Source organism: Thermobia domestica, chromosome 12, assembly GCF_964235325.1.
Source record: "Thermobia domestica chromosome 12, izTheDome1.hap1.1, whole genome shotgun sequence".
NCBI classification, from domain to species: domain Eukaryota; kingdom Metazoa; phylum Arthropoda; class Insecta; order Zygentoma; family Lepismatidae; genus Thermobia; species Thermobia domestica.
Genome location: NC_137465.1, coordinates 99,737,519 through 99,750,022, shown reverse-complemented (window position 1 = coordinate 99,750,022; position 12,504 = coordinate 99,737,519). Strand labels below are relative to the sequence as shown.

General features: G+C 34.9%; 1 protein-coding gene across 3 annotated transcripts in view; it reads left to right on the top strand.

Annotated features, from left to right (window-relative positions):
- Rbcn-3A (rabconnectin-3 alpha) overlaps positions 1 to 12,504 on the top strand; it is a 354,959-nt gene that overhangs the window by 273,084 nt on the left and 69,371 nt on the right. For all 3 annotated transcript variants that reach the window (XM_081733859.1, XM_081733860.1, XM_081733858.1), the window contains exons 46-47: positions 3,883 to 4,095; positions 10,110 to 10,356. In XM_081733859.1, coding sequence (XP_081589985.1) covers positions 3,883 to 4,095; positions 10,110 to 10,356 — 460 coding nt within the window. The remainder of the gene's footprint in view (positions 1 to 3,882; positions 4,096 to 10,109; positions 10,357 to 12,504) is intronic.

Below are 12,504 nucleotides of genomic sequence, written 5' to 3'. Positions count from 1 at the left end.
AACAGAGTGAGTGTAGGGATGTTAAGTATTATAGATAGTTATGATCAAAGGCCAGTTCACTGTTAGGGTGTTAAAATAAAGCTTCCCCATCTTCTCAGGGACATGACTGTGAGAAGAATTTTGGGAACACACAAAGCATATGTGATCAAATGTACTGTTGTGATTTGTTTTGTGGTCTGGAAAATATATATTAAATGCTTGAATTAATTCTTGTTCTTGCAGCCAAAACTCATGTTTATTTCAAAAGAACGGTATATTATATTTTATTGAAAGTATAATACAATGCTTCAGAAGCTACAACGTTTTCCCATTTTTCGGATAACACATAGATTGCACGATTTAAAAAAGAAAGAAAAGAAAAAAAATCGAAGTACCTCCAAGGTTCCCTGCATTAGGTTTGCGATGTATGGTCTGGCATTATCATGGAGAACAATTAATTTTGCCATGTTTTTGGCATATTGCGGAGGTTTTTCCTTCAGTGCTTTATTCAGATTGAGTAAATGTTTTCAGTACCGTCCATCATTAACCGTTTCATCCGGTTTCAGCTGCTCCATAATAAGATTACACTGACATGATCTCATTAAATACACAACGTAGCTTGAATTAATTCTTTCCATGAATATTCTGTTGTGGCGTTGGTATTAATTGTTTACCAGGAGGCGCCTATGATTTCTTGCACGTAGGATTGATTTAACAAATCCACTCTCATCCCAGTCACAATTCGATACAATAACGACTTTCGTTTTTGCTTTCGAAGCAGAAATTCACAAATAGTTAAACATTTCCCACGTCTCTCTTTATCAGTTTATATAGTACCCTGTTTCCTAATTTCTGCATCATTGCCATCGCTTCCAAACGTTAGCAAATAGTTGGTGCATCGTCCTTTAGTGTTTCACACAGCTCTTTAAGTGCCTGAGATGAATCTTTTTTCAGTAATGCCTGTACTATCTCCATCTTCAAACTTTTTCGACTGACCAGAACGCTGTTTGCCACTCACGTTAAAATTGTTGCCTTTGAATAGTCCAAACTAATCTCTGCAAGTTGCTTCAAACGGAACATGCTTTTCGCACGCCTCTACGAGCAAACGATGCCTTTTAGCAATAGATTTCTTGAGATAAAAGAATTTAAAAAAAAAAAAAAAAAAAATCTTTTTTTAGGCAATAAAAATTATGTTCTTTTTACTCGAATCTAAAGTCCTACACTAATGTTAAAGCCTATTAATAGTACTCTTACATAATCTAATGTCACTTCTCACTTTCCATGTGCTGAAATAGCATAGCCACTGACCTATTAATCAATAGCTAGAATTAATTCAAGCACTTAGTAGATGAAAAATTTGATCGTTGCAAGAAGATTAGAGATTCTTCACACCGATTGAAAGAAAGGTTGAGGTGTCCATAAATATGAAAGGCTGGACAGTGAGACATTTGTGGGTATAAATAAGCTTGGAAGAATCCCAGCACAAGCAGTTGTGTGTGTGTGTGTGTTCACTTCGAGATGAGATGTTGGAATGTCAAACTATTTGGTCTAGAAATTAATTCGTGCGGTTGGTACGCACACATTGAAGCTGTAGTGCAAACACAAAATACATAAATACCTTAAGAAAAATATTGTCCATCGCTAGCCACCACTTTCGCCCATCTGTCAGGCAATGTACGGATTCCGTGGCGAAAGAAGTCCTTATCCTTGGAAGCGATCCAGTCAGAGACCCATGTTTTGATATCTTCTGAAGAAGTAAACCGCTGTCCAATCAAATCGTTGTTCATGCAATCGAACAAGTAGTAGTCCGAAGGAGCAACGTCTGGTGAATACGGCGGGTGGGGTAAAACTTCCCATCCGACATTTTCTAAATAGGTTTTGACCGGTTTTGCGACATGTGGGCGAGCGTTATCATGTTGAACAATAAGTTTATCATGTCTGTTCTCCCATTCTGGTCGTGTTCTGGCCAGAGCTTGCTTCAAACGCATTAATTGTCGTCGATAACGTTCTCCATTCATAGTTTCACCCAGTTGCAGCAGCTCATAGTACACCACACCTTTCATATCCCACCATATGCACAGCATAACCTTTGCACAGTGAATATCTCGTTTTGGTTGTGATGGACCTGGTTCACCTGGTTTCACCCAGGCCTTTTTTCGTTTAGGGTTCTCGTAATGGATCCACTTCTCATCACCCGTAATAATTCGATGCAGAAACCCCTTTCTGCTCTGTCGTTGAAGCAGCAATTCGCAAATGGTTTTTCGTCTTTCAACGTCTCTGTCTTTCAATTCATGTGGAACCCAATGTGACATCTTTTGAATCATTCCCATGGTTTTCAAGCGTTTGGAGACTGTTGTTTGATCAACGCCTAATGCTGCTGCAAGTTGTTCCTGTGTTTGACACGAATCCTGCTCGAGCAATGCTGTCAATTCTTCGTCTTGAAATTTTTTTGGCTGTCCAGCTCGCTCTTGGTCTGCCAAGCCGAAATCACCACTTCTAAACCGTGCAAACCACTTCTGACACGTTCGCTCAGCTAGAGCATGGTCACCATACACTTCCACCAAAATACGATGACTTTCAGTCGCACTTTTCTGCATGTTAAAGTAATGCAGCAGGACACCCCGCAAAAACACTTTATCAGGCACAAATTGCGCCATGTTCACTTAACTACAAACTGGTGTTGTTGACGCTTTAATCCACTGCCCTATACTACGAACGATACGCGATGACAGGGGTTTGCAACACATGTGTGGATACACGGAAGTGTGGGACGCTCCGTTCGTTGCGCCATCTCTTGTCCACCCGCACGAATTAATTCCTAGACCAAATAGTATCCAATATAGAACAGATTTTTAGTCTGGGTTTTGGCAGTTTTTAGTGGAAGTATAGAATGTTTCAAGGGACTAATTCTCGTAAAGAATAAATGAACTTTGAGAAGCGCTAGGTAAACGATTTTAGAGAAGTCTTCTCGTTTCAAATGAGGAAGTGAGTACGTGATAAGCAAAACTCCTTAGTTTCTATTTGAGATCTCTTTTGTGGGTCTAAGTGGTTGGCGAACTCACCTTTGGTGTGGGATACCCGAATTCGATTCCCGGCGAGAGCACATGTTCGGATCCCACTTTAAGCTGTAGATCCACGTCTCATATAGCCTCGCTGCTAAAAGGAATGCTAAACTGAAAATAAATAAAATAAAAAATCAAATTAATTTCTGTTCGAATAGACACTGGTATGGTATTTAGTAAGGAAGTTCGGAACTAAAGTTTTCATAGTAGAAATTTTTTCTTTGTTTTTCGGCGGAGTTTGTCCATAACTGAACTGCTTCAAGTTAAGGCGGAGGAAAGATTAGTCGTGCAAGACGTTCCAACAAAACAAAAATGAGAACTCCATTGTAATGTTAATAAGATTATTATTAGAAGTAAATAAAGAAGAGGAGAACCTAGTGCTTATACAAATGTTTGCATCGATAGCTGCGCAAGTAACAGAAGAAATGGAGAAAACATAACAGAAAGTATATCGGTATAATGGAGAAACTAAGTTAATTATTTCTAGATATACGTGGACATATTTGTACATGTACCTTCATTACCTCCATTAGCATACTTCACTCATATTGGAGAAGAAAAGTGCAAGTGTTAATCGAGCAAAACAAACAAATTGTAAGTTTTTTATTATTGTTTAGTGTCATAGGTAACTAGAAAAATTTGTTTAAGTGTAGGAAAGCAGTTGATCCCAAGTTACGATTGTACGTAACTCCAAATTAGAGGTGAAATATAGTACAGAAATTTTATTTCTCCTGTAAAATTAAATTAAGTATGAATGTCGAGTTTCTCAGTGACAGTATTAAGTATACCAAAGTTTTGGATTCAGATATATATAATTGATTTGAGCTGTTCTTTGTTTCAGAATAATGTAGAAAAAGAAACAAATGAGAGTAATGAGTCAGGTGTGTGGACGACAGTTACTAGCTTAACGAAACAGAGAGTAAGGCTAAACATGCGTTTGTTAGGCCAGTTTGGTAGTCCTGCTGGAACACCTAGTATGAAGGAAGATAGACCAACATATAGGGAACAATTCGTGCCTCCAGAGATGTCGATGGTATCATATTTTTTAATAAAGGTAGGTATATTTCTTGCATTAAAAAATATTTATATTTTATTGTTAAATGTCAGTGTTGACACTTATGTATTATGTATGCAATGGGAAGAGGAAAATTGTAGACCTTTATTCTGTCGTAAATAATATCAACTTCTCCGCTCACATGGTACAGTATGCTATACTGCCAGCTTATCCATCGGGTAATTAAATAGCATTTAAGAAAGGAAATAGCTGAATGTTTATTTTATTTTATTTTATTTATTTATTTATTTATTTATTTATTTATTTATTTATTTATTTATCAGGGTGCCTATCGGTCACGAAAGTCACGAATAAGTCACGAAATCAGAAAACGGTCATGAAAGTCACGAAACTTAGCTTTTGGGTCACGATTTTTTTTTTAACTGTACAAATGTAAGTACAGATTGGAAAATTTTGTTCTATAAGACCGCAAAGTTCACCACCAAAAATGTCAATGGTCGGCTTTAAACGCTACCAAATCGCAAGCAAAGTACGTTTCTATCGCATGGATGAAAATTCGGCCTAATTCGCACCCAAATTCGCTCTTGAAAATGTTAGGAAATTTTATGATTTAGTAAAGAAATGGTCACAAAAAAGTCACGAAATTTCATTTTGGAATTTTAGTATACACCCTGTTTATTTATGTCAATTAATCTCAGTTTGTATATTTGTCGTTGTCTTGGGTAACTGGGAACAGAGAAAGTCCGTTCGTTATTCAAAAAGAAGGTTCAACAGGAACAAGAAGTTTCAAAGATTTGGAGTTCCAACCAGATATTTCTAATCATCTCAACAAAACTTTCGCGAGATATAACATTTTACGCAAGTTAGAGTCTCCGAAATCTCTTATGGAATACAAAAGACATTGCACAGATAAAATAATGTTCTCGGAATTATGCTAACTTATTTCTAAATGTACAGACATAATAAAGGAATAACAAAAAAGAACACTCTTACCAGGGGACAAGAACATATGAAGAGACTAAAAATTTTAAAAATTCAAACCTATCGTATTTTAATTTACCTTTTGGAAAGTGAATATATAATAAACACAGTTATTGCAAATAATCAGAAAAGATTATTTTCGCAGCTGATTTTCATGAAAAAGTTAAAATTAATCTTGGATTAGGAAAATCTTAGTGAACAGTGACAGTGTTGTCAAGCCACAAACACCGACTATGATCACTTTGTGGTGGACAGACACTGTGTGCATGGGTTTTCTCGGAGCTCTCTTGCTTTGTCCTACTGTCGTCATGCCACTATTATCATCCATCTCATCATCGTCGTCTGCCTTGCCCCCGGTGCATAATTATGTGATAAACTAAAAAAAAAAAAAAAGTAATTTATATTTACAAGTTTTATCAAGACAGTCTTAACCGTTACAGTCTACAGACTTTCCATTTTATGAAGTAATAATTTCTGGAAACATTGTTTCCTGGCTGGCGAGAAGATAAAAACGCGGAAACTTTTTTTTTTTTTTTTTTTTTTTTTTTAAATCTGACGAGGTGTAAAGATATTTTTCGAGCAACAAGATTAATATTTGTTTCTGAAACGAGAATGAGAAAGTTTAAATAAAAAGAAGAGAAAGCTGCTCTAAGTTCAAATTGTCGGCTGAGGAAGGTGAAAGAGCTCGCGAGTAACCGAAAATTGATTTTCTTTTGAAACTGAGAGGCTTGTAGATGAGTCATTGTCTTTTAATTCTCATAATATCCTTTGCGCAGAAATATAGGTTTCCGCTTAATATGACGTCTTGTACTTGTGCGCGTCTATGTTCGTCAGGCAGAAGTTGATGTGTGTACTTGCGTGTCAGTGTTACCAAGTCAGAATTGAATTATGTGGAGACGGATCTTTAAATGAGTAAAAAAACTAAATATTTAGTCGTGTTTAAAAAATGATGGATATCTGCTTTTCAAAAGGGTGTATACTCATAATCATACATAGAACATATCAGTATTTTGGCTTGAAATAAATATAATCTTATGTTTGTTTCATTTACTTCCACGTATGAAGAAGAATAAATTTCTTTTATCTTATTATTATTATTATTATTATTATTATTATTATTATTATTATTATTAATAATAATAATAATAATAATAATAATAATAATAATAATAATAATAATAATAATAATAATAATTTTGTCCACTCATCTGAGCAGACGATATAGTAATATACGGGTCACGCAAATATATTACTTTTCATCTCTGTTTTTCCCTTTATTCTGGGGTTTGCAAGCAGTTTCTTACAATTCTGAATGCGTCCAATATTACGCTCGTCTGTATCTTCTTTGTGACTTTTTCTTAAATTCCGGTTGTTTCAAGTACACTTTTTAATTTTGTCTATGTACTTTCCGCAGGTTTGTTGTGTGTAGCATTGTGATGTCTATCAGATATATTTCTCTCTTCTCTTTGCTTATTACTGTGATGTCCGGCCTGTTATGATATACTTCTTTATCGGTTAGTATCTTTCTGTCCCAGTACAGTAGTGTTTGTTTGTTTTCAGTATGGCTTTCGGCATTTGAAGTACGGTACTTTTTCTAGTATCATTTTCTGTTTCATTGCCGTTTGATTTTTGCCATTTTGTCGTGCCTTTCCTTCTATTCGATTTGTGTTATGTTGAGCATCCACATGTGTTGTGTTGAGCACCAGATGTGATATGTTGTATTGTTTCTTTCTTGATATATTTGACATCTGCATTTGTAATCCTGTACGATTATGTTTTTTCAGGATTTTTTAAATAATCTTTTTTAGTGTTTTGTATTTATTGTTTGGTCTTGTACTGCTCTGTTTCTGGATATAAATTCCTTATTTTCGCCCACTGAAATGATGTTTCTTTATTCACATATTCCTGATTGACTTGTTCTGGAAATATTTTTTTCTCTCTTCATTGCTTCCTTACGTCCTCTGTTCATTGTAATGATATTATTTCCAATTTCTCTGTCTGGCTTAAGTGAAGTGGTATATATTTGTGGTCCACTGCTACTATTGCGTAGTTTTGAATTTCCTTGTTTTGCATAGAAATAATTTCTTAATATTTAAGTTTGTCTGTAATGTATATTTCGGATGTTGATTAGTCCTCATCCTTCTTTGTTTCTTGGTAACGACATTCTTTCTTTAGCAGCTCCTGGGTGTAGTATTCTGTTCTCTGTCAATATTGTTCTGGGTATTTCTTTCGAAATCTCTTAGTTCGTTCTCTATCCATTTTATTACTTTGAATGAGTATGTTAAAAGAGGTATTGCAAATGTCATAGGTTTGAATATTGTAAATATTGACATTACTATACTGAAGCAAATCAATATAATGACAATTAAAAAAAAAAAAAAAAAAAAAAAAGTGATTGCAGAATTACAAAATAAAAAAGAAAATATCTAGTAGAGGGGAAAACAAATGAAAGTAGACCCGCATTTACAAGTTAATTCTTAGCTTATATTGATAATGAGGGCTTCTTCTACACTAATTTGTGAATCAAATATTAATAAGTCAGTATGTAGAATCGCTCTGTGGATAGTATTTTAGTATAAACATATTTATTTTATAAAATAAGTATATTTTATACTCTTGATAATTTCCACATAAAACTGTATGATGGGGAACGCCACATTGAATTTGGGACTAGTTAGGAATGCTCGGGGGCGTAGCCACGAGGGGAGTCCAGCGGGTTTGAAACTTGACTAACATTTGTATACTTTCTTAACGAACTATACTTGTTTAACAGAGAAACAATTGATGTAGGCTAAATATTTTATTTTACACCTCATCATGTACTCTTCTTTTCTTATAAAAATAATCGTTCTATCATTTTTTTCTAAAAATATAGGTGACAGTAAGTAAGAATTCCTTATCGTCTTTTCGGGTGCAGAATAAGGCGGGTTCCATACTATGTAGACGTATTGGACCTCCCTCAAATACTTTGGACCCCTCCCAGTTAACATTTCAGGGTGTAGAACTGGCAGTGCTGTTTGTTTTTGTGTTCTTTGATTTTTGGCTTCTGCTACATGCGGATCCTTCATCTGGCGGGTTTCGAGGTTTCCTTTCTAAAACATATCACATTGGTAAGCGTTGTTTCGCCTCATGTGGAAGTATATTGTGTTCATCGTGCATTGCGTAACAACCAAGACGGATGATTTGGAATGTAGTTTTTTCTTTTACGCACATATGTGTGTGTTGATGTATGAATATGTGACATTCGAAATTCATATACCAGTACCTCTTTTGTATCAGCTGGTTTGGTTTTTAATTATTAGGTTTAATTTTATTGTGTGTGCTTTAATTCTGTAAATAACCTACAAATTCTGAATGAATTGTATACTATGACTTCTGTAAATAACTTACAAAAAACATTGACCAGCTTTCAACTGAGAAAAAATTTGCAATTAAAGCTTAGACAAAACAAGCAAAGGGCAATTCAGGCGAGTGTTCGAAAAGAATCCAGTTTAAATTTACAGGATATCTTATGACAGTAGTGTTTTGTTTGCACCAGATACATTTTCTCAATTTATTTTAAATTTTCCTGGATAAACTGTGAATAAAGTGTGTTCAATGTACATTTTTTTATAACACTAATCTCTGCTACGAACTCTCTTCAGTCAACGTTGAAGAGGAATTCGGATCACTGTCAGGGACTGAGTTTGCTAGAATGAATCGTTCGCAATAATCTAGAAAAAATATTTAGTGAATTATTTAGTGAATATTTAATATTAACTGTACTTATGGCGTCAGCAAAAGACGAAAAGTTTTTTTCCACATGAGAAAGAATTGACACTTTCAAGGAATTGAATGTCCCAAGAAAGGTTATCACCATTGGTTATGTTTTCCATCGAAAAAGATCTGACAATAAGAATACCAGGGTTCAACCAGCATGTATTAGACAGATTTGCTCCAATCAAAGAGAGGATAATGAACTTACTAATTAATTAAGGTGATTAATCGGATAAAATGTTCTACATTTTTTATTTTTTAAAAACAGAATTTTATTTAATTTAACATGTGACATAGCATTTGCATCTGAAGTTATGCTGATTAGTCAATGAGCCAACTTTATGGCTTCTGTCTCTTATCGTTCGTACTGCAACACCCGAAACCGGCCGCCACTGCTCCTGCCTAAAGCATAGTAGTTGGCGACAGTTGAATTGAGATCTGAGAGGTATTGTAGATGATGTGTCAAATTGTAATTCTTAAAATTGAAACCACAAAAAGACAATTTGATATAGATATTACATAGTATAAACAAAAGTATGAAAGGTAAGGCAATATTTTAGCTTTGTTTGAAAAGTGTAGACATAGAGGGTCAATGCCATGACAAAAATTTGAAAGAGAAAGTAGTTTTCCAAATTTTGCAGTTCTGTGTACCTTATAGATATGTTGGCTTTAAAAAAGCTAAAAACGCCATTCCTTGAAAAATGTTTACGATGGTGAATATACATCCTTCTCTGCTCAATTGTCGCTCAGTGGAAGCGTAAATGTAATTCTCGTCGTTACTATTTCAACGAGCAACAATGGAGCATACAAAACCATCGTAAACATTTTTCAAAGTATGGTATTTTGGCATTTTAAACGTTAGCATATCAACAAGCTATTGCAAAATTTGAAAAGCTATTTTCTCTTTCAAATTTTTTTTTGTCACTGCAGTGATCTTCTATGTCTACACTTTCCAAAGAAAACTAATATCTTGCCTCACCTTCCACACTGTTGTTTATACTATGCAATATCTGTCAAATTGTCGTTTTTGGTTTCAATTTTAGTAATTATAATTTGACATATCATTTGCATTACCTCTCAGACCTCAATTCAACTGTCGTCAAATTTTACGTTATAGGCAGGAGTACCTCTGATGCAGGGTGGTAAAGTTCTCGTGCCAAAATAACAGGTTCACAGTAAATGCTTACAAAAATCAGGGATGTTCGAAAACTTCTGAGCGGTGTAAAATTAAAACGTAGGGAATGCAGAAATTCACAATAGCTTCACAAATATTATTTTAGGTGGTTCATAAAGGTATTATTTTATTTGAATTGTAGCCTCAACTCCCTTCTGATGCTGACTACATAGATTATGACTCTGCTGATTCTGGGGTGAGTGAACCTGAAGAGGAGGAAGAAGATGTGTTTGAAGATTCCACCACAGGAAAAGAAACTGAAGAAAAGGAGAATACAGAACATTCAAATCCAGCGAGTTATTCATGGTGTATGCTACGTTTAGCTATGGTTAAATTAGTACAGAAGCAACTACAGGAATTTTTAGCTGTTGCAGGAATTGAACTTCAAGGTAAAGCAAGTGTTGCATTTTGCCCTCTATATGTCATACAAATTAATAAATTGAAACTATAATTTTTAAAGCAATTTTGGATTGACAAAACAAATATGCATGATTAATGTCTCAATCATTTTTCATAATTGATAGGTGATTTTTTTAAATCGTCCGATTGCTACCTGGAAATAATTATTTTTGTAGTATGTATATTTTATGTAGAAGAAAATAACTTAACTGCTTATGAAGTGTTTAGGGATAACCTAACTCCAAAATTGAGAATCACACAGAGCACTTAGAGTAAACCGTGGCGGAGGCGACCTGATTTCATGACTGAGATCTCCAGGTTTTGTAAGTTTTGCCAGTCGAAGTAAAGAGTCCTGCTAGTTCTTTACATAGGTTCAAGACAAATTAGGAGGCCTTAAAATAATAACTGCTTCAAGTGAATAAACGATACTTAATGGAAGTGTCCGAATTTCTTTGACTACTGTTACTTATCCGCATCTCTAATTTCAACTAATTAGTTTATTTTTTATGAAAAGATGTGCTAATCAACAGATCAAGTAGAAATATAACTAAGCACAAAACCTCTGCCATCAGAATCTACAGTTACATCTCCCCCTCTTTAAAATTCTTCGTTGTGTTCTCTCTTTATTATCTTTTTTCTTTTCTGTTCTTTTCTTTTCTTTCTTTCTTTCTTTCTTTCTTTCTTTTTTTTTTTTTTTTTAATCTGATCATTACTGTTTTTGAATTATATTAGATAAAATCTATGGATGTGAGGTTATTTGTTAGATCCTATTAGGCTCTGTATTGAGGATGTTATTTTCAAACTTGGTTTATGATAGTCACTATAAAAGTAATACCCCATATTTTTAACAATATATACATTTTTTTATTCTATTTGTTTGAAAGTTTTTACGTGCTTCAATTACATATATTTATTTTTCAAAATAAGCTCCATCTCTTTCTACAACCGTACACCACCCTGGAACTAGGGCCTGTATGCCTGTACCGTAAAATTCTGGACCAACGCATGTAAGCCACGGAGTTACCATCTGCAAATATGGTCCCACAGAAGGAGGGCTTAAGGTCCCCAAAGATATGGTAATCCGCCCACTCGTGGCAACGTCCCGTTCTTCACGATTCTAGAAAGAAATTCCTATCCATCGATCTGTACTGTGCCAAGAGCCCGGTACATATTGATTTTTCTTTCCTTATTTTCAACTGTCAGTTTTCTTCCGGCCCACCGTGCACAGTCATTTTTCAAACTCAACATTTTGCCACACAATGTTTCTTCTCAATTCCTAGAAGAAGCAACATTTATTTTACAGTTACGTATCTGTGAGCCATATCCATGTCATGTTGTCAAGTATTCGTGCAGTCTTTGATATGTTGGAAGGTGGCAGATTTTGAATGTAGGCATAGCAGTTTCCAGCCAACGGTACTGCAATCGACAGCATCATCTTCATATATCGTTTTCAATCTTGTGAGTTTTTGCATTGTCTCATTTTCACAAATCAGGAATTGAACTACAACATTTTGCTTCTTATGAACATAAGCGAAGCTACCAATTTGAAAGATTGATAGAAGAGCTCTACGCATGGGAGGTTGTCGAACTGAGTGACGATAGAAGCTTAAAGGGTGCTTCTATGTGCTGCATATCGTCGCTGCGCCTCGAAGAACCGCTATGTGACATTTTTGTCGAAAATGAGTTATGTCGTGCAAATAAACCTGAAAGCTGTCAGGCAGCGTCCGTTATAATGTGGTAAGTTAATATTCAATTGTTTCGCCACAACAACGAAAAATTATAGATTGAAATTATGGCTTAAGATTCTCATCATGTAGGTATTGATTAATGTATACAAATCCTCTATGTGCTTATTAAGGCGCAAAAGGCGCTACGTAAACACAAAAATAGTAATATAATATTGTTGAAGCAAGCTACAACAATGTTCAGTGCATAATATACGCAAAATCAATTTTATTATTTGGTCTAGGAATTAATTCGTGCGGTTGGTACGCACACATTGAAGCTGTAGTGCAAACACAAAATACATAAATACCTTAAGAAAAATATTGTCCATCGCTAGCCACCACTTTCGCCCATCTGTCAGGCAATGTACGGATTCCGTGGCGAAAGAAGTCCTCATCCTTGGAAGCGATCCA